Source organism: Staurois parvus, unplaced genomic scaffold, assembly GCF_062004578.1.
Source record: "Staurois parvus isolate SC_StPar_1 unplaced genomic scaffold, SC_StPar_1.0 ptg001087l, whole genome shotgun sequence".
Classification (NCBI taxonomy): Eukaryota; Metazoa; Chordata; class Amphibia; order Anura; family Ranidae; genus Staurois; species Staurois parvus.
Window position 1 is genome coordinate 130,211 of NW_028318883.1, and position 24,041 is coordinate 154,251.

Sequence of the window (24,041 nt, forward strand, 5' to 3'; positions counted from 1 at the left end):
AGCTGCTTGCCACTGCTGCACCCAGAAAAATCTTGAGTCTTTACAACCACTATAAACGTGATGCCCAGGGTACGAGAGGCTTTAACGTGTACTCATACAGTACTCACAATTAATGCATCAATCTGGCAAGTGGAACCAGTGCAGAACCTACAGCTGCCTTCACACCTCTCCATACATTGCCCATGAAGCAGAAGCAAACACTCGGCCTACTTTCCCATCATCACCCGATGTACACTTACCACTCGCTTAAACTCTTCCTCTGTGAAGTCCATGTGCTCTGCTACAATGTTATAATCCACGGCCAGCGTAGATCTGAAGATCAGAGGGTCATCTGTGTTCAGAGAGTAGTTGGCTTGGTCTTTCTTAAATCTGGGTGAGAGCAGAACTCTGGTTAGTGGACCTGTACAGCGTGCTTACAAGGGTTTCAGATTTGGTTGCAAAAATGTATTTAAAGCATTTTCTTGCAGTCATTTATAAACTGGGTGCCAGCCTACATAGCTATACCAAAGTATAAAATACTGGGCCGGGGCTAGGCAACCTTGGCACTCCAGTTGTGGAACAACAAGTTCCATGAGGCATTGCAAGACTGATACCCCCACAGGCATGACTCCCAGGGGATGAGGTATTGGGGAGTTTCTGCCTTCCTCTGGATTAAGTGTTGGGTAGAGATTTGTGTATATAGAGGTTTTCTACTGGTTGCATTAAAGGGCCTTTTGTCTCAAGCTGAGTAACTCTGTAACTGATGGAATTTGCAGTTTCACCAGAGCTGAAGTTTTACCCTAGGTTCACATCTGTGTGGGTGGTGCCGCTGCGGATCCGCACAAAAATCACCATCCGCACAGATAATTGCGGACCCGCGGGCGGGTGCCATTAGTTCTAATGGCACTCCACCCACACTGGGAAACACAACCATACTAGGAATCGAGGTTCCCGTGCGGGCTGCGTTTTCCAAAGAAGTGCAGAGACTTCTTCACTGCGTGTCACAGGCACAGGTGTCCATTAAAATGAATGGGCTCTCGTGCCCAAGCAAAACACGGCCTGCATGGCCGCATAGGTGTGAACCTAGGGTCAAGGTTGTCCACCACTGGACTAGACCCCCACGACCCTTTACCCCCAGCTTCTTCCAATAACTATGCCCCCTTGTTATCACATGGCAGAGCAGAAAAGTCATCACTATGCTGTGCCCAGCTCCACCATGACACATGCACTCATTCAGCACAATGTAATGATAAGTAACACTCGGGGGGAACTAATGGGCCATATACCCTCAGCACCATTGCAGCTTCATTATAGACCCTGGGCTGGCTGCTGTGCCTACAAGAATACTGCATCTATGTGAACACATGGAGCAAAGCTCCCCTCTGCAATCCTCACTCCACAAAATGATACATAGCATACCCCAATACTGGGCTAGGGAACAGCATGTGCAATACATGTAGTTTACTTCGTATATTAGTATGTGTTGTAGTTTTCACAAGGTGGTTTTATACTGTAACAGTGTGCACATAATATTGGAGTTTTACTGCTAAGGGTAAGGAAGAGCATATTTCACACCCCATTTCCATCATCCCTATCTTCCAGAACCATCATATACTACCCACCTCTTTGTAACCATACTGTAAATAGCAGAAATCTGATTGGATGTGAAGCCTTATACCAGGTCTATGGGCAACACATTAGTTTAGGTGTTTAATGGCCAGCTATGGACAAAACCTTTTTTGTGTGTTTTTGATAGAGGTTTGAAATCTTACCACTCTATCAAGCTTTTAATTGCAATCTCTGTGGGAGCGACCTCCCTTGATGCCCCCGTTTTAAATAGTAGGACATGAAATTAAAGGAGGAATGACACCAGGACAGTAAGACATGGCCAGCAATAAATCCCTGACAGCTGTCCCCATCACTTGTCCTTGAGAATCCCGGACACCAAGACATGCAGAGAAGGTAAGTCTTTCCAATGCACACACAGACTGCAATAAACTCTAAGATTGTAACCCAACCCATGATTAGTAAGAACTTGTACAGATCAGCAACTGCTTATCACAACACTCCTCCTCTCATTTATCAAAGGAGCTGAAAGAACCATCCAGAGTTCTCAGCAAAAGTCAACCTGAAAATCACGCCAAATACAAAAATCTGAGGAGCTGCAATACAGCCACCTAGACAGTCCTTCTAAAAATGAGCATACAGGGGGTGATATTGTGTGTAGATGACGGGGGGTGATATTGTGTGTAGATGACGGGGGGGTGATATTGTGTGTAGATGACGGGGGGTGATATTGTGTGTAGATGACGGGGGGGTGATATTGTGTGTAGATGACGGGGGGTGATATTGTGTGTAGATGACGGGGGGTGATATTGTGTGTAGATGACGGGGGGGTGATATTGTGTGTAGATGACGGGGGGTGATATTGTGTGTAGATGACGGGGGGTGATATTGTGTGTAGATGACTTACTGTATTACAGGATGTTTGGTAAAATCAGGATCACAAGCGCCTGTGAGGTAACTGGACCACGGACATGTCTGTAACAGAATGACACAGTACGAGTGTTACACCCATCACTTCCTTTACAGATTAGGAAAATAACACGCAATATTTCTTTGGAAAAGGGTTTGTTTATCATACATCCATCAGGTGGGCTTCAGCATGGACAAAGCAAATCGCGTCTTTCCAGTCCTTCAACTACCCCCCCCCCCCCCTTATCTTTAAAGCGTAGTTGCACTTTTGCAGCCATATTGGGATAACACCTTTTGATAGTTGTAATAATCTTCCCCTTGAACCTCATCAGTAATGTTAAGGAGGGTTGGGGAGTTCTATTTACCATCGTTAACACTGTCTGTGCTATGCTGTAATTGGCTCCCTAATTGCACACTGGAAGCTATTCTAAATCACAGACATTGTCTATAGTGTTTTAGGCATACCCTGCACCAAAAAAACAATTAGAAATTTTTTCTTTCAAAATTGTTTAGGCATACTGTGTGAAAAGGAGCACTTAAACATATAATTGGCCCCTGCCGGCTCTAGAACCAAGAACCAAGTGATCACATGACCACTGATTGCTTAGTTCTCAGTCTCAGCCAGTGAGCAGAGTGCCAGGGACTGTCAGTCATTGCTCTCTGCTCTGGCACTCAAGCACTTAATAGAGCACCAGGCTCAGGCTCTCAGTCTCAGCCAGTGAGCAGAGTGCCAGGGACCAGCAGTCATTGCAGTCCACCATTTAATAGAGCACCAGGCTCAGGTTCTCAGTGGTGTGCTGAGCCAGCTGCTGCTCAGGCATCTGGGTGCATCCTGACCTGAATCGGTAGTAAAAGTAGCAAACTCCTGAATTAAAAAAAAATGTGGGCCCCCCAAGTGGTTTAAGCCATAAGATGTTAGTATTCACCACATACTAGGATATTATGACAGACTTCCCTTAAAACAAAGCCTTCCACTAGCACACTGTTGGTGCTTCCATCTTCATCCAGTCTTCCTTCTTGGTTCATGTTCTCCAGCTCAACGGCTGGACTGTGGTGACGTCACTCAGTGTGCCTATGCCAGTGACGTCACACGCTGCTTCAAGCATGAATATCTCCTAAACACTGCACATTTACAAGACATTCACTGTACCTATAGGTATGCCTTATAATAAGTCAATAAGTGAAGTTTACTACCGTCTTAAAGTTAAAACAAAACAAAAAAACACTATCACCATACCCCTCAAGTCCCTGGCATCTACCAAACACTGAAAGGTTGTTTTTTGGTGATCCAACCCTTTATATCTCTTCTAGCTAGTCCGACATGTGCTGTGATCGAAGTCTGGAGAGACAGACAAACACACATCAGGCCTTACATGCACAGTGGGCAGCACGAAATGGTTAGCACTTCCGCCTGGCAGTACTAGGGTTGTTGGCTTGAATCCCAACCACGGCACCACCTGTCTGGAGTTTGCATGTTCTCCCTGTGCCTGTGTAGGTTTCCCTTGGGTACTCAGGATCCTACCAGCATGTCTTTGGAGTGTGGGAGGAAACCAGTCTAAATTGGCCCTAGTATGTGTATGTATGAATGTGAGTTAGGGACTTTAGATTGTACACCCCTTGAGGGTTAGGGACTGATGTGAATGTACAATATATATGTAAAGTGCTGCGTAAATTGACGACACTATATAAGTACCTGAAATAAATCAAATAAAATGTCCATAGTACATGGCTGACCTCAAAGTGCATGTTCCTGTTCAGCAGCTCCTTGTATAGGGTGGGATCGTCAATGGTGTGATATCCATGCCCGATTCTTTCTGCTTTCAGCACCTCCACTGCCTGCAATGTTCAAAGAGAAATCCACATTGAGAACGATTACTAGAAATAAAACCCAGAATAAAGGGAGACCTAAACAGTTGTCTATTTACCAGCCCAGGATAGAGAACAAAAGTCAGTTATGGCAACAGAGCCTCGCTGGTCCTGACCTAGACCCTATACACTGCATTTTATACATCGGACTGCTTTTATAAAAGAAAGAACTTGGAAACCGCTGAAAACCTGAAGAGGTTTTTGCCCAGATTTGACAAGCAGTCCGTTGCTGTGATGTTCTCACATTTTGAAGGCCATCTATTTAGATATGACAGTTTTGCTGGAAAACATGGATGTCAGCCCTTAGACTCCACAGAATATACTCCAACTGTATTGGTTTGTTAAACAGTTAATGATATTCTGATTGTGCGTCTTCATCGATTCAACACCCAGGAGACATGACAAAGGCCTGGAACCCTACCCACAGGGCTGCACTGCCCCGTTGGTCCTCTATGAACATTTCTCAGCTCTATTGTCTGCTTTTGCCACCATCCTACATCTTCCACACTGCACCGGGCTCCAATGTAAATGGAACCAAGTACTGAGAAAATGTAAGTGTGTGAATCAGGAGCAAAACATTTGACACCCCCAGATTTTTTTTTTGGTTATATAATTGGAGTTTACTAAGATTTTGCAACAATACAAAAAAAAGAAGAGAACTGTAATTTAGAGAATACAAGACACTGTATTGTACAACAATTCACTTAAAAGTGCAAGAAATCCGGGTGGACAGCCAAGAAGTAGGACCCAACATATGCATGGGCACTTGTGCTAACAAAGTTGTGCATGGGTTAAGGAAAGCAGTAACAATGTATGAAAGTCAGTTGGGCAACCAATGTACGAGGAAAGACAGCCACAGATTTAATGTGTAACCATTGACAATTATTTTGGCTTACGTGATTTTCTCACCTCCTTGACGACACTTGGCGGGCCCACTTCTCCGGCATGGACTGTTCTGTGTATCCCACACCGTAGAGCTTCCTACAAGCAATTCAGTAATCTGGTCAGAAAAATTAGGACACAAGATACACACATACCATATACAATATATCGATAGAGAAGAGAGACAGCAGCGCCACTCTAAGTGTAGACAGTTAAAATCAGGCAGATTTAATGGTAAAGTTGCACTCACATAGGTAGGCATGTCAAGTGATGGAGGTCCAGTGGGAGCATCAGGTGCTCTGGCCACGCTCTGGGTGTTTTCCCGTCGTTCTGATGATGTCCAGGGCTCGGGGAGTAGCAGAGGGGTGCAAGGAGGCTTGCAGGGATGAAGTCACCACAGGGACTGGGTTTCCAAGGTGGCCTGTGATTGGAACATGCTCACTCCATCAGGCCAATCCCAGAGCGCAGCCAAAGGGCCTAATGGTCCTACTGGACCTCCATCACTTGACATGCCTACCTTGTTACCCATCTATGTGAGTGCAATGTTACCATTAAATCTGCCTGATTTTAACTATCTACACTTAGAGTGGCGCTGCTGTCTCTCTTCTCTACCTGCATTAGGGGTATCTACAAGCTCTAACAGCCTTCTGCCTCCTCGGACAAGTCCATACTACTACAAGCCCCCCCATTACAGATGGACTTGGCCACCATCTCCACATGGACCTTCTACTAACCCCCATTGATGATGATCCATCCCCAAATGCACACAGGGTAGATGCGTCTTAGTGCTCCCTCCCCCCACTCACCTCTGTATATACAGTATATCAACTGCATGGGAGCTATAGATATGTTAGCTTTGTAAAGATCATCCACACACATTAAATCACGTAATGGGTCATTTATAGTGCAGCTGTCATATACACATCATGAAGACAGCCATTGGGATCATATAGGCTGACAATCCTGATGATTCATTGAGTCCATCAATACTTAGATGCCGTGGTTACCCATAAATCACACGACAACCTATAGAAAGGGGAACCATCTACGCACTTTGTGCTCTTACAGCGGATGTGGCTTCACAGGGGTGTCCCTAATGCCAGTCTAAAAGTCTAGCAGATATATTCTATTTATACATTTATTTTTTTTGTGTCCCGAAGGAGAAAAGCACTATAACAAATATACAATTAATATATTACAGGACAATAAAGGAAAATGTTTTTATTTGTTTTGGACAGAGGGGAGATGAATTAGAACCCCTGTCAGTTTTTGTTAAAAAAGCAAACAAGGGCGCACTCCCATCGTGCATTACTGTGGTACACCATGAATTTATGTAGAAAACATATAGATGTATACTCACAAACCAAAGAGAATAAAGACAGAGCAGATAAATCAGTCCAATGGAATACTAGACGCTTATAGGGATAGGCTAACACGTTTCAGGAGACAGACGCCCTTCTTCAGAGCTCTCCCAAAATGCGCTAGCCTATCCCTATAAGGGTCTAGTATTCCATTGGACTGATTTATCTGCTCTGTCTTTATTCTCTTTGGTTTGTGAGTATATATCTATATGTTTTCTACATAAATTCATGGTGTACCACAGTAATGCAAGATGGGAGTGCGCCCTTGTTTGCTTTTGTTGACCAGCACCAAGATTTCCCGATCTTTGAAGGGCTGCACCTCAACATTTGGCATTCAAAATTCCTTCTAGTCTGCATGAAGATTTGAACGCTGGTCTCGTTTGCACCCTGTCAGTTTTTATTGCCATCTGTGTCCTCATTAGGGAGATCCACCCTCTCTACTTATCCCGTTTACCATCATTAAAAGCAAATCCCTACATTTTTGGCTGTCTACAGAACAGGAATTGGGGAAACCTTCCAGTATGGATACCAGTTCTGATGACAACCAGAGATTGTCACTTTGGAGGCATTTCCTCTCACTTCCTGTTTTGGCTATGGGACAGGAAGTGAAGGCAAATCTTCCCATTAGAGACACAGGTGGCAAAAATAAGGGTTATAACCCTCCCTTACTTTGGAGGATTCCATCTCGCTGTTTTGGCTATGGGACAGGAAATGAAGGGACTCTCCGCAATGGGACACAGATGGCAAAAAAAAATAAATATATATATATATATATACATACACACACACACATACATATATATATACACACATACATACATACAGTGGGGATCGAAAGTTTGGGCACCCCAGCTAAATATTTGTATTAATGTGCATAAAGAAGCCAAGGAAAGATGGAAATATCTCCAAAAGGCATCAAATTACAGATTAGACATTCTTATAATATGTCAACAAAAGTTAGATTTTATTTCCATCATTTACACTTTCAATATAACAGAAAACAAAAAAATGGCATCTGCAAAAGTTTGGGCACCCTGCAGAGTTAATATCTTGTACTGCCCCCTTTGGAAAGTATAACAGCTAGTAAACGCTTTTTGTAGCCAGCCAAGAGTCTTTCAATTCTTGTTTGAGGTATCTTTGCTCATTCTTCCTTACAAAAGTCTTCGAGTTCTTTGAGATTTCTGGCCTGTCTGTCACGCACTGCTCTTTTAACCACTTGCCGACCGGCCGTTGTATATAAACGGCCGGACGGTGGCACTGCAGGGTCGGGTGGCCGTCAATAAACGGCCTCCCCGCACCCTGCTTGTGCGCGCTCCCTGGGAGCGCGCAGCACCGCGATCCGGTGCCCGCTGTGTCCTCCGGACACAGTGAAACACCGATCGTCGGACGGGACCTCTGTACGAGGTCCCGATCATGTGATCACTGATTGGCCAATCAGTGATCACATGCAAAGTAGTAAGCAAGATGTCACTTGTGACATCATTGCTTACTATGTGTGAAATCTGTGAATGATCACAGAGGTCACATGGTACAAGGCTATTCACAAAAGCCTTGTACCGTGACAGGATGTGACCAATCACAGCTCACTCAGTTCTTCTCAATGAGTGCATGAATGCACACAGAGAGAAAGAGAAATGATTGCTTTTACATCCTATATGGGTGTAAAAGCAATCAGTGTAAAAAAAAAAAAAAAATCTTCATCACCCCTCACAAGTAGTACAGTGTCACCATGGTGACACTGTACTGCTAGGGTGACAGTATGTAAAAAATAAAAATAAAAAATAATAATATAAAAAAATAAAATAAAAATGTAAAAAAAAATGTTTAAAAATTATAATTTTGCTTATAAACTAATTTGGATTTTTTTTTTTTTACTAAAAAGATAACGGAATAAATTTTGGCTAAGATTTATGATGAAATATTATTTATTTGCAAAATTTTATAAAAAAAACACTTTTTTTCAAAATTTTTGGACATTTCATTTACATAGCAAAAAAAATACAAATCCCAGCGGTGAATAAATACCACCAAAATAAAGCTTTATCTATCTCAAAAAAATGGTAAAAAATTAATTTGGGTACAGTGTTGCATGACCGCGCAATTGTCATTCAAAGTGTGATAGCGCTAAAAGCTGAAAATTGCCCTGGTCAGGAAGGGGGTAAAAGTGTCCGGTCTGGAAGTGGTTAAGGTCTATCCATAGATTTTCAATTATGTTGAGGTCAGGAGATTGTGAAGGCCATGGCAAAACCTTCAGTTTACGCCTCTTGATGTAATCCCCCGTGGATTTCGAGGTGTGTTTAGGATCATTATCCATTTGTAGAAGCCATCCTCTCTTTAACTTCAGCTTTTTCACAGATGGCATCAAGTTTCCGTCCAAAATTTGCTGAAATTTTATTGAATCCATTTTTCCTTCTACTCGTGAGATGTTCCCTGTGCCACTGGCTGCAACAAACCCCAAAGCATGATTGATCCAACCCCATGCTTAACAGTTGGACAGAGGTTCTTTTCATTAAATTCTGTGCCCCTTCTTCTCCAAACGTACCTTTGTTCATCCCAGCCAAAAAGTTCAATTTTAACCTCATCGGTCCACAGAACTTGTTTCCAAAATGCATCAGGCTTGTCTATATGTTCATTTGCAAAGTTCAAACGATGATTTTTGTGGTGAGGATGTAGAAGAGGTTTTCTTCTGATGACTCTTCCATGAAGACCATATTTGTACAAGTATCTCTTTATAGTGGAATAGTGTACCACAACTCCAGTGTCTGCCAGGTCTTTCTGGAGGGATCGTGCAGTCAAACGTGGGTTTTGAATTGTTTTTCTCACAATCCTGCGAGCTGTTCTGTCTGATATTTTTCTTGGTCTTCCAGATCTTGCTTTAACTTCCACTGTTCCTGATGACTGCCATTTCTTAATTACATTCCGAACAGAGGATATTGACATCTGAAAACGCTTTGCTATCTTCTTATAGCCTTCTCCAGCTTTGTGAGCGTCAACTATTTTCAGTTTCAGTTTTCTAGACAACTGCTTAGAAGAACCCATGTTGCTGATTGTTGGGGCAAGGTCAGATGAGTCTAGGCATTTAAAACCTTTGAGATTGACATCACCTGGTCTTCCCAGACGATGATTGAGAACAATCCATGACACTGGCAGGTCTCAGCTTGGCAAAGGGGGCAGTGCATGCTATAAATTCTGCAGGGTGCCCAAACTTTTGCAGACGCCATTTTTTTGTTTTCTGTTATTTTGAAAGTGTAAATGATGGAAATAAAATCTAACTTTTGTTGACATATTATAAGAATGTCTAATCTGTAATTTGATGCCTTTTGGAGATTTTTCCATCTTTCCTTGGCTTCTTTATGCACATTAATACACATTTTTAGCTGGGGTGCCCAAACTTTCGATCCCCACTGTGTATATATATATATATATATATATATACACACACACACACATACATATATATATTATTTTTTTATATATCCCTCCCTTACACAATGTAAAATTAAAAAAAAAACGTTTGCCTCCATCTCTTCTTTAAAAAGTCTATGTAAAGCCAAAACATTTTTAATGTGTTGGAGTATTGAAGAGCTAAAACCACCAATCAGAATTCTCATCTGACTGTCACCAGCACAGACGATACCCCACTGATAGGAGATCTCTTACTCTGGTGACACCAATTTTTTTTTTTATTTCTGCCCCTTTCTGTCTCAGTGACTATGATGACCAGGACAAATTGTGGAATCAATCTTCCCAACAGGGGGCATAGCAAATATAAGTTCATAAAGAGTGTAACTCTTTGGGGAGGGACAGCTTGGCACGCTGAGTTATGTAATAAGCAATACTCCTTTGCTCGCCATCTGACCTTTGGAACAGCACTAGTTCCATAAAACCTACACACTATTACCACAATTACTATTTATCTGTGCTGTAAAAGTCACTAACTTGTCACCTTTAGTATATAGAGGAATTTATTGCTATCATATAAAACACAAACGTAAAAAAAAAAATGCTGGAATGTAATCTAGGCACACGAGTTGGTTTACTAAAACTGCACGGTGCAAAATCTGGTGCAGCTCTGCATAGAAACCAATCAGATTCCAAGTTTTATTGTCAAGGCTTAACTGAACAATGAGAAGTTAGAAGCTGATTGGCTGCCACGCACAGCTGTACCAGATTTTGCACTCTGCATTATTAGTAAATCTACCCCACGGAGTCATAACTATCACTTTTATTTTCCCGCAGTTTTGGTATAGGAAAGGTGTCTGTTGTCTGCAAGCAGCCATATTCTCGCTGATATAGGCTGAAAAATTACAGCTAAAATCTGATTGGTTGTTGCAGATAACACTACAACCCTATAGGCGTACAGATGGCAAAATACTAAAGACTGGCATCACCACATGATGTTCCCATTTCTGGTCACTAGGTGGCACTGTTAAATAGGATGAGTATAGTGGCACACTGACTGCATTCATACCTCTACAGATCAGAGTCATGAATCCTTGGCAGTCTGCAGGAGAATGTATCTAACATACTGTAGGGAGGATTTAAAGCAGTGCTCTCCAAACTGTGGCCCGGGAGTCTGATGCAGCCCTTTGCATGGCTTTATCTGGCCCTTGGGGCACTATTCCTCCCACTGACACTAATGATGGGGCACTATTCCTCCCACTAACACCAGTGATGGGGCACTATTCCTCCCACTGACACTAATGATGGGGCACTATTCCTCCCACTAACACCAGTGATGGGGCACTATTCCTCCCACTGATACTAATGATGGGACACTATTCCTTCCACTGATACCAATGATGGGGCACTATTCCCCCACTGATACCAATGATGGGACGCTATTCCTCCCACTGATACCAATGATGGGGCACTATTCCTCCCACTGACACCAGTGATGGGGCACTATTCCTCCCACTGACACCAGTGACGGGCACTATTCCTCCCACTGACACCAATGATGGGGCACTATTCCTCCCACTGACACCAATGACGGGGCACTATTCCCCCCACTGACACCAATGACGGGGCACTATTCCTCCCACTGACACCAATGACGGGGCACTATTCCTCCCACTGACACCAATGACGGGGCACTATTCCCCCCACTGACACCAATGACGGGGCACTATTCCCCCCACTGACACCAATGACGGGGCACTATTCCCCCCACTGATACCAATGACGGGGCACTATTCCTCCCACTGACACCAATGACGGGGCACTATTCCTCCCACTGATACCAATGACGGGGCACTATTCCCCCCACTGATACCAGTGACGGGGCACTATTCCTTCCACTGACACCAGTGACGGGGCACTATTCCTCCCACTGACACCAGTGACGGGCACTATTCCCCCCACTGACACCAATGACGGGGCACTATTCCCCCCACTGACACCAATGACGGGGCACTATTCCTCCCACTGACACCAATGACGGGGCACTATTCCTCCCACTGATACCAATGACGGGGCACTAATCCCCCCACTGATACCAATGACGGGGCACTATTCCTCCCACTGATACCAATGACGGGGCACTATTCCTCCCACTGATACCAATGACGGGGCACTATTCCTCCCACTGATACCAATGACGGGGCACTATTCCTCCCACTGATACCAATGACGGGGCACTATTCCTGCCACTGATACCAATGACGGGGCACTATTCCCCCCACTGATACCAATGACGGGGCACTATTCCCCCCACTGATACCAATGACGGGGCACTATTCCTCCCACTGATACCAATGACGGGGCACTATTCCTCCCACTGATACCAATGACGGGGCACTATTCCTCCCACTGATACCAATGACGGGGCACTATTCCTCCCACTGACACCAATGATGGGACACTATTCCTCCCACTGACACCAATGACGGGGCACTATTCCTCCCACTGACACCAACGACGGGGCACTATTCCTCCCACTGATACCAACGACGGGGCACTATTCTTCCCACTGATACCAACGACGGAGCACTATTCCTTCCACTGATACCAACGACGGAGCACTATTCCTTCCACTGATACCAACGACGGGGCACTATTCCTCCCACTGATACCAACGACGGGGCACTATTCCTCCCACTGATACCAATGACGGGGCACTATTCCTCCCACTGATACCAATGACGGGGCACTATTCCTCCCACTGATACCAATGATGGGGCACTATTCCTTCCACTGATACCAATGATGGGGCACTATTCCTCCCACTGATACCAATGATGGGGCGCTATTCCTTCCACTGATACCAATGATGGGGCACTATTCCTCCCACTGATACCAATGATGGGGCACTATTCCTTCCACTGATACCAATGATGGGGCACTATTCCTTCCACTGATACCAATGATGGGACACTATTCCTCCCACTGATACCAATGATGGGGCACTATTCCTCCCACTGATACCAATGATGGGACACTATTCCTCCCACTGATGCCAAGTTGGATTTGAAATAGTCCTAATTTATCAATACCTATTGATCCTTTCCTTAGCAAAGTACCAGAGTACATCTGCTTACAAAGCTCCCTGACCTCACAGTTCTCATATCTGTCTAAGAGAAACAGATGGGGTTGGTTGGTGACATCGGTTGTCCAGTCCTGCACTGACCTCATCATTCCTCCTGAATTTTCCATTGGAAAATGAGGTGTGTGATCTGTTTATGTATTACAGGATTTTATATAGCATCAACTAATTACGCGGCACTTTACATATTTTACATCCACAGCAATCCCTGCCTCCAAGGAGCGTACTATCTACTATCCAAGGTCCCTAACTCACATTCATACATACACATATTAGGGCCAATTTACAGGAGCCAATTAACCTACCAGCATGTCTTTGAAGTGTGGGAGGAAACAGGAGTACCCGGAGGATACCTATGCAAGCACAAACAGAGCATGCAAACTCCATGCAGAGAGATTCAAACTAAGGAACTCAGTGCTGCAAGACATAAGTACTAACTACTCAGCCACTGTGCTGCACAGAATAGTAACAAGTAAGCTCAAACCCCTTCCAATATACTGTATGCAGACCTGTTTTCTATTCAACTAGAGAACAACTACTAACAGAACATCATCTTTGCAAGTAAAAACGTATCAAAGGTGCTGGAGAGCTGCTGTGTTTATCCACCTAACTTCAGTAACCTAACCTCCAGGGTTGCCATAGTGACATGCTAACAGTAGCATGAAATAACAGTAACATGAACCACGATGCTATAAAGTAGGAAAGTTATGTGTTAAATCTTTTTTAAATACAAAGATCTTTTATTGTATTTTTTGAAGAATGTTCAGTCAACCTACCGGAACATTTCTGTCCGCTCAGTTGTATGCAGGGGCAGACTGACCATTCAGTCTCCCAGGCACTGCCTGAGGGCCCGGGGTCAGTAGGGGGCCCCATGAGATGCCCCTGGTACCTTTCATAGTTTTTTCTGGGTGTGGTTTGAGTGTGGGCAAGGACACGGGCCCCATGATGCCCTATTTCCCGGGGGCCCCATCAGTTGTCAGCCCGCTCCTGGTTGTATGACATCAGAACAAACAGATGTAAAACAAAATGTTTAATCTTTCTGAAACTGAGCTTGTAATATTTCCTCCTCCCCAATTGCCCAATCATGACTTTACCATTAAGATCAACAGCACAACCATTGGTCCTTCCCCTCATGCCAGGGTGCTAGGCGTAATCCTAGACTCTGACCTCTCTTTTGTGCCCCACATCCACTCACTGGCTAAATCCTGCCGCCTCAAACTCCAGAACATTTCCAAAATCCGCCCTTTCCTGACCAATGACACCACAAAACAACTGATACACGCCTTGGTTATAATCCCGCCTTGATTACTGCAACTCCCTCCTCATTGGTCTCCCGTTACACAGGCTATCCCCCCTTCAGTCTATTATGAATGCTGCTACTAGACTCATATACCTTACCAACCGATCAGCGACTTCTGCCCCTCTCTGCCAATCCCTTCATTGGCTTCCACTAACCCAACGTATAAAATTCAAAATACTAACCACAGCATACAAAGCCATCCACAACACTGGCCCTAGCTACATCACCAACCTCATCCGCAGATACCGCCCAAATCGCCCGCTCCGCTCCTCCCAAGACATCTTGCTCTCTATCTCCCCCCCACCCCCTCCCACACTCACCTCCAGGACTTCTCCAGAGCCTCTCCCATCCTCTGGAATTCCCTACCCCAGTATGCCCGGTCAGCCCCTGCCCTGTCTGCCTTCAGACGATCTTTGAAACTCACTTATTCAGGGATGCCTACCCCACCTCCACCTGTTCTTGAGTCACCTCCACCAGATCATCCCCCGCAGCTATCACCTTTTGTATCACCTTCCCCTTCCTTTAGATTGTAAGCTCCATGAGCAGGGCCTCCTATTCCTTCTGTACTGAAATGTATTGTAATTGTACTGTCTCCCTTATATTGTAAAGCGCTGAGCAAACTGTCGGCGCTATATAAATCCTGTATAATAATAATGTTTGACTATGAATGTTAGGGTCACTCACAGCATTCTGACCTGAAATAAGACAACTGAGCCCCCTCCTACCTAAAAATTCCTTGTCCAAGTCTGCTAATGCTTCCATGGTGATATGTAGCCAGCATGAACAACCCTAAAATAAACCCCCGCCCAAAAAAAAAAAAAAATCACTAACATCTTCGTCATTAGAGGACTGACATGTACTGAACCTCAACTTCCCTCCTCCTTCTCAGAATTGGGCAGCTGTTCATACAAGCAGAGGCAGCTGCAAGCTACACCAAACATGCCGGTGTGGTTTACCTAAAACCGGATCTGCCACCTTGAATAAAACAGAGTTTATTGTTCTTGGCTCAGGATTTAAAAAAAAAAAAAAAAAAAAAAGTGTTTTATATCCGTTTTGTAGTAAAACAGAGCCTAGAACCTAAATATGCTTTTCTATTCCAACTGAAAGAACTATGGGTAATCATCACAGGAAGCCAGCCTTCAGGAGGTCTTCTACATATGGATGAAAGTATCAGGCCTTACAAAGCTGCCAAAATTCCTGGGAAAACTGGAAGAGTGCTTTGGCGGTGTGCCGGCCCTGCCTGGAAGGGGTGGGGGAGCTGCCTGCAATTACTTTTTAAAACCTCATCCCTATCAGTGTGGGGCAGTATTAAATCCCAAGAACTGCTAAAATGAATGACGGCACCCTGGATATAACCATCTGTGAAAAGGCTCGGTAAAACCAACCAGATCCCCAATGGTGCCACCCGAGTTGGACTTCCCCTGTACTTAAATGGGACATTGGGATTTTCGTTCACGTCACTGCTTCTCTCCCCATACAAGTAATTGGGAATACAAAAGCAGTTTGAAGCAGGGCGGAGATCCAAAGGAGGTCAACTGCGCCTGTCAATGAATTCTGAAGCATCTCAAACTGATGTCAAAGGCCAGCTGCATTTATCCATCAATACAAGCCCATTGACATAGGCCCTAAAGCCGTTTCACCAGCTTTATATAATCTATTCTTATAAAGATTTAAAGCTTTCTTTTTGAGGGTTTTTGTATGGACATGAAGCCTCTGGAATTGGCAGTCTTGGCTGTGCACCCATCTCCACCATTTGTGGTTTAGTGGGCAATGGAGGAACAAGGGAACTCGCTCCAACCATGAGGTTGAAATACATCTGGAGTAGACTGTAAAGGTATTGAAAGCTATGGAATACTATATTTTGTACATCATTGCCACACCTTGCACTGCCTTAAAGGAAATCACTCACCCATTTTAAATCCATTCAGGGCAAAATGATATACATCTCCTTAAAGATCACCCCCTGCTCCACCTATAATCACCTTCGTCCTATTCTCCTCTTGCTCCTTCCTCCATTGCAGCCCTCACAAATCACCTGGGGTTCCCAGTTATTGGGAAACACATGACCTCTTCTCATAATGTACACTGGTCAATCAGCAGGCCCAAACATGGTCACATGACAGAAGGGGGTACATGAGCTCTGTCACCATCCAGTACTGAACTTATACAAGGTCCCCATCATTCTCCTGTGTTACCTTCCAATCTGGATTTCCCAAGGCTTAGGCCTCAAGTTGGGGGAGGTGAAGGCAAGATCAGAGGAGCACACACAACAGAAAAGACTTATGGATTCAGTTTTAAACCAGGAGATTTACGATTAAAAGCTTAAAATGTCTGACAGGTTCACTTTAATAATCGAGTGAGCCATAGATCAGTTTTCTGCCTCCATTACAGGAACCAGCTCCTGTATGATGCTGAAGATCACCATTATAATAATATGTCAGGTTTCCCTATGGGATCTCTCACCTCATAGGCCTTACAATGTCCAGGAGCCGCCTCGCAATTCAGGGATTCATCTCCAGCCAGGTCAATGGCCACAACGGTGTCATTGTGATATTTCTTACAGAGCTCCACCACTTCTAAGGACCAGCCTGTTCATCAGAAAGCAAAGACGACATTAAGATTAGGTATACGTGTTGTCTACGCAGTACCGGATGTGGCACATAACAGCGTCAACCCTAAAAGAAGGAAATACATCACACAGGTTGTAACAAAAAATGTCTGCCTTAAAGGATCAGTCCATTCAGAAATGAGAATCTGGTAACGTGTGAATGCTTTCTGAGTAGGATCATTTATGATGATCATTTTCACACTCACTTTTCTATCAGTGGTTTTAATAATGTAAAAAATAACACTTCAACATGGAGAGTGGCAACCTCCCAGGATGACTGAAGGGGGCGGAGCTGGGAACGCAGGCGGAGAGATCGCCCTAACACTAGATGGCTGAACTTGACATCAACTGTAATTCCACTATTAGGTATACTAACCTCTTGAAAATTACAAAGTGATAAGCAGACTACAATTGAAACTTGAAGAGAAACTCCACAATCACTTCACAAGTATTAATTGCAATTGAGCTGTCCATGTAACACTGATGCAAATTATGGAAAACCATATATGGAAAATGTTGGTGTTTGTCCCTTCGGAAATGTTTTGTTTTTTTTTTGGAAAGTCTGAATCAGGTGTCGAAAGTTGTGTACACACTATACGAAAATCGACTATACGTGCCTCATATGGAATTTTTCTTCTGATTTTCTCACCACTTTAGGGTGTCTACCCATGGATGCAGAAAGAAAAGAGACACCTTTGAACAGCAGCATTGTGAGTTTTAGAGGGGGGGGGGACTTGGGTTTGGGTTTGATACTACTTCAGGATGATCCCTGAAATAGTTAGTCTATTGACAAATCAGCTGGTTCACAATGGAACACGTGATAGGTTTTAATTTTTAATGAAAAAGGTTTTCATTTTTAATGAAAAGGTCCAAAATGCGCGAACACAAGTCATATTTTGGCTTTCTGGTTCCTGGCTGCATACCAAGGGGGTGATGGAAATATTTTAAGGACTAAAACAACAACATCTGTTTTTGACAGCAGTGCTGATGGAAATCCCTCTTGAGGCAGAGATGGAATTTTAGGGGCCCCATTCTGCAACATATTGAACTATATAAAGCTATCACAGATGTGCCTGCGGTGAAGGAAGGATATTACAATCTACATTTCATGGGGATTAGAATATACAATAGGTTATACAAAAACATAGCAACGTTGTCACTGTGTGACCTCTGCAGGTCTACAATGGATTTCCCATCACTTCCTGAGCATGTGACTATAGAAGCATTACTATGATCTGGACATCATGGTTCCTTTCTCGGGGGTGTATCCTCCAAATATTTCTACACAGCATTGACGAGGGCATGGGGACATTATCTGGGTCAAAAACAGTCGCAAATTACTTTTGTACATGTCAACTGTAGACTCAGAACCTGTAAGTGGAATTTTACTGCACATTTGAGATGCGAGAGACCCTAAAATCAATTGCATGGAGCTACCAGAAAAAAGGTGCACCAACAGCTGGGCTGCCAGGACCAGGGTTTACCAATAGCAGACCTGTCCTGATGCTCTGACAGTTGGTTTGTCAAGACAAAGGCTCACAGGACTGTGGGCCTGCAAGAAAACGTTGCGCTGGCAGTGGGCCTACCAGGACAAGGGCGCACCAAGAATGGGCATGCCAGGACAGGGGCAAACTGACAGTGGGCCTGCCAGGACAAGGACATGCCAAGGGTGGGCATGCCAGGACAAAGGTGTGCCAACAGTGGGCCAGCCAGGACAAGGGTGAACCAAGAAGGGGCATTCCAAGACAAGGGAGTGTCAACAGTGAGCTTGCAAGGATAGGGGCACACTGACAGTTGGCCTGCCAGGACAAAGGAACGCTGACAGTGGGCCTGCCAGGACAAGGGTATGCAGAAAGTGGGCCTGCCAGGACAAGGGAAGACAAAGAGTGGGCTTGCCAGGACAAGGGAGAGCTGACAGTGGGCTTGCCAGGACAAGGGAGAGCTGACAGTGGGCCTGCCAGGACAAGGGTATGCAGAAAGTGGGCCTGCCAGGACAAGGGAAGACCAAGAGTGGGCTTGCCAGGACAAGGGAGCGCCGACAGTAGGCCTGCCAGGACAAGGGCATGCAGAAAGTGGGCCTGCCAGGACAAGAGAAGACCAAGAGTGGGCCTGCGAGGACAAAGACACACCAAAATTGGGCTTGCCAGGAAAAGGGAAGGCTGACAGTGGACCTGTAATTAAAAGTGCATACTGAAAGTAAATTTATGAGAAAAAGGGTGCTCCAACAAGATAAGCCTGCAAGATAAAGAGTACCTTGACAGTGGCCTGCCAAGAAAAGGGCATGTCGACAGTGGGCTTGTGAAAAAAAGGTGCGCTGACTGTGGGTCTGCCAGAACAATGAAATGCCAATCGTGGGCCTGCTAAGTTCTTAGAAGAAAAGCATATTGACAGTTGGGCTCCCAGGACAAGGATTCATACTTGTTCTAGGACCCCAGCTGGGTCAGTATGATTTCTTTGAGGAACCCAAATGCATCATTGCTGTAACAGCCCAACAGCGTGACCCCCACAGCCATGGTACACCGATGAGAATACTGTGTTCACTATGAACTAATGACACCAGTGAAATGGAAGCTTTCCAGGGAAACAAAATGATGAGCTGAGCTACCACTTAGAATAGTCAGAAGGTGACTTCATTATTTCAGGCTGGTTCTTATAGTCTGTTTTTATAGATAATAAACAGATAACAGGCAGATCCATCTGTCATAGGAGTAGCCATGTCAAGTGACAAAAAACATTGTAATAATAAAAGATACAAAAACACTGCAATAGTGTCATGTCTATTATTAATCCGTGTTTGACTACCAACTCTTTAAAAATCCTATTTAAATATCGCATGTCAACCTGAAGCCTCTTATCTGTACCATTCATTGTAATTGCAGATGGGCAGTTGTTACGGACTTGCAATGGGATTCCCAAAGGAGGTCAGCCTTGTGTATACAGTTAACACCCTCTAAGGGGGAGATCAGCATTAGCAGTCTCCATATATCTCTTAGTACAAGAACCATTTAACACACGGGTGTCAAACTGGTGGCCCTCCAGCTGTTGCCAAACTACAAGTCCCATGAGGCATTGCAAGACTGACAGTTACAAGCATGACTCCCTAAGGCAGAGGCATGATGGGACTTGTAGTTTCGCAACAGCTGGAGGGCCACCAGTTTGACACCCCTGCTTTAACACTAAAGGAAGGGTATATTTGCTGCAGTCCAATTTACTTACACCCTGTGATACCCAAAACGTACCTAAACCGCACTACCAGCCAAATGTCTACTTTAGACCAAAGAAAGAGGTGCAACTTGTGTCTATGGGGCACACGTGAAACTAAACCCCCCTCCACCTTGCCTTCTGCAATTCATTGCCCCCTGCTTGAGCAGACTATCGGGGGGGGGGGGGGGGTAAGTCAGTGCTTATCCTTATGCAAATAGTGACATTCTGAAATGTCAACATTGGCAAAGGGTTTGTGGGCCCCTAAAGAGGGAGGAGAGGTCAAGATACATGTAGACGCCTTAGGTGCACTTGTAGATACCTGACCTACCAAGCTTGAAGATTACTAAACCTGGAGTACAAATATACAGTGGACGTGCCATTACACCATAAAGTCTGCTCAGAGCTCAATGCTAAATTCCAGGCTTGGAAAGATACTTTTAAGAAGTGCAGAACAGCTAATAGTGGTGTGGTATTTATTACCACCTCCCTGAGGATGAAAGCCTCTTGCCACCATCTGCATAAGCCATAAAACATCCTGTAACTAGTAATTATATCACAATTAATAATTGGTTCAGCAGTGGACAAGCATTTGGGGTCACACTGAGACTCTTACAGGACCACAGGCCTAGGAGTTGTTGACTCAAGTCTACTAGAGATAGATACTACAACAGTGATGTGGTGATGGACACAAGTCAAAGTCCCTTATACCAGAGGGAGCTTCAATGTGCTAGGGATGGGTCAATGTAGCTTACTGTGATAACCTTCAGAATGATTGCAGAAGAAACGGCAAGCTGAGTGCTCCAGGATCTGCCTACCCAGAACCATGTTAAATTGTTCTGGAATTTGCGGTTGGGGGACAACTGCACCATGGCTTCTGACTGCATATGAGCTCCGTGGGATGCTGTAAGAGGCTCCAACACAACATGCAGCTTAGAGATGCTTGAAGGTGGGGCCCCTGATCATATGCAAGATGAAGAGGTAGACTCCATCTGATAAAAGAAGTGAGAGTAGGAATTTTGAAAGCATTTAAAAAATGGTTCCAGCCTGTTCCTTGATCCCAGTGCATTATCCCTGACAAGCACAGAAGTGAAGAATTGCCCAACATCTCACACTCTTGCATATAAACAAAAAAGACCTAATGTTCTGTTATCACCTGTAGAGAGGCCAAAGGTCACATCTCACCCCAACTGACTCACCCTGGCATCAGAGGAGCAGGATATGCCAAAGAGATTTACACCAAGCAGTGAGTCATCTCTATACATCCTTATGGGATCCACCTGGAGCGGTCACAAATCCAAACACCAAAAATCAATTTCCAACAGTTTATGCAGCCAACACAATTTCTGCCAGCAGAAAGTTTAATACCGCAAGGACTTGCAAACCGTTCCCAGGGACGCCTCCACAAGTCTAATTATTTAAGACAGAAATATTCAAAATCTTGAATACTCCAAGTCATGACAGGTTCTCGTTAACTGCTTGCCGATGTCAGACTGAGATCATTCCAACAATAGATCTTTTATAAACATGTATGCTTGGATCAGTCGAACACACATGTTTATGCGTATGGAGGAAGAAAAAGGCAAAGTTGGATATCAGAGGCCCTAGCAATTTACCTTATAAATCCAACTTTTGTAATTGTTTCTACTCCTGAGATCTGTCAGAGGATGTCTTGAGTGCTCCCAGACATAGAATCCCTTCCCCAATATGACCAAATGCACGTATACGCCTATGGATGAGGAAAAGATAGAGCTGGGTTATCAGGGGAGACAATAGCGATGGAGGGATCTAACTGATCTGATTCTTTCTTCTCCTGGGATCTTTAACTTTAGATCTGGAGTGTCCACAGACATATGAACACTTCCCAATATGGCCAAATGAACGTATACGCCTATGGATGAGGAAAAGATAGAGCTGGGTTATCAGGGGAGACAATAGCGATGGAGGGGTCTAACTGATCTGATTCTTTCTTCTCCTGGGATCTTTAACTTTAGATCTGGAGTGTCCACAGACATATGAACACTTCCCAATATGGCCAAATGAACGTATACGCCTATGGATGTGGAAAAGATAGAGCTGGGTTATCAGGGGAGACAATAGTGATGAAGGGATCTAACTGATCAGATCTACAGTTACAGATCCCAGGAGAAGAAAGAATCAGATCAGTTAGATCCCTCCATCGCTATCATCTCCCTTGATAACCCAGCTCTATCTTTTCCTCATCCATAGGCGTATACGTTCATTTGGCCATATTGGGAAGTATTCATATGTCTGTGGGCACTCCAGATCTACAGTTACAGATCCCAGGAGAAGATAGAATCAGGAGTGTCCACAGACATATGAACACTTCCCAATATGGCCAAACGAACGTATACGCCTATGGATGAGGAAAAGATAGAGTTGGCTTATTAGTGGAGACAATAGTGATTTGTAGAAGGAATCCAACTGATCTGATTGTTCAATCTCCTGAGATCTTTCCATGGTTGTCTGAAGTGCCCACAGACATACAATCACTTCCCAGTTTGGCCATATGCATATGCCTATGGAGGAGGATGCCAGAGGAATCCAATTGATTGTTTCTTCTCCTGAAAGCCATCAGAGGATGTCTGGAGTGCCCACACTAGCAAAACAGACCCATCTTTGTTAAGGAGTCATTGCCATCAACAGCTCTTTATGTCAATATTACCATACGTACAAATTCTTCATTAGGACCATGAAAGATGTCAAAATAAAACATTATGTAAAAGTTATTTAGACCAGCATGAATCACTATATTCAGTAAGAATGTAATGACATTTTCCATGTCCATTTCACTAAAAAACGGTATTTAATTAATTTACATTTCCAGGAATGCAGAAAAGTACGACTATCTTAGTCAGACAAGGTCACTTTCAACAGTAAATATCCCAGTCACATGAGTAAAAGGCATTTGTGAGAGTGCCTCCAAACCTAACAACTGCAAAAGCTATCTCACCATTTGAAGGCCAATACCAGTGAATTGGTGCTTATTCTATATCTACTGCCTCCACACATGGCTCTATATACAGGTGGGTCCAGATATATGAACCATCTCGCTGTTCTTCCTCAGGTACACTTCTCTGAGCGGGTGCCTTCTCTTTGTCCTAAGACATATGACACCATGACAGATTGAGATAAATTGCTGGAAATATTTATGTGACTCTCCTATACTTCCTTCATTCCAATCAGACCTCGAATACGCGGATCACATTACATCCATTCATGAAAACTAGTATGACAGCTACATCCCTCCGGGCAAAAATAAATGCTCTGCGATATGCAGCTGCATGACTTCGATCATTGGAGACCCTATTGTGACCATCAAAGTGGTCACAGTCCCACTGATTCATAGTCAGTATCCTGTGATTGTATAGAAGATGACGAAGTTTGTCAGATATTTATGTTTAGAAAACGATTACCGATCCCAGACGTAAACCATTCTGACATCCGTGTAGAACAGTGGTTCTCAACCTTCCTAATGCCGTGACCCTTTAATACAGTTCCTCATGTTGTGGTGACCCCCAACCATAAAATGATTTACCCAGTAATTATAAGCCATGAAGTGTCGTTTTACCTCCAATACTGCGGCTTTCAGCACAGTAGCTGCTTTCAACACAGTAGCTGCTTTCAACACAGTAGCTGCTTTCTACACAGTAGCTGCTTTCTACACAGTAGCTGCTTTCTACACAGTAGCTGCTTTCTACACAGTAGCTGCTCTCTACACATCGGAAATATGTGTTTTCCTGATGATCTTAGGTGACCCCTGTGAAAGGGTCGTTCGACCCCCAAAGGGGTCACGACCCACAG

At 44.2% G+C, this 24,041-nt stretch overlaps 1 protein-coding gene across 2 annotated transcripts in view; it reads right to left on the minus strand.

The window, feature by feature from the left end:
- ADA (adenosine deaminase) overlaps positions 1-24,041 on the minus strand; it is a 93,912-nt gene that overhangs the window by 9,607 nt on the left and 60,264 nt on the right. For both annotated transcript variants that reach the window (XM_089658620.1, XM_089658621.1), the window contains exons 6-10: positions 16,871-16,995; positions 5,230-5,301; positions 4,189-4,290; positions 2,453-2,520; positions 240-369 (exon numbers count right to left, since the gene is read on the minus strand). In XM_089658620.1, coding sequence (XP_089514746.1) covers positions 240-369; positions 2,453-2,520; positions 4,189-4,290; positions 5,230-5,301; positions 16,871-16,995 — 497 coding nt within the window. The remainder of the gene's footprint in view (positions 1-239; positions 370-2,452; positions 2,521-4,188; positions 4,291-5,229; positions 5,302-16,870; positions 16,996-24,041) is intronic.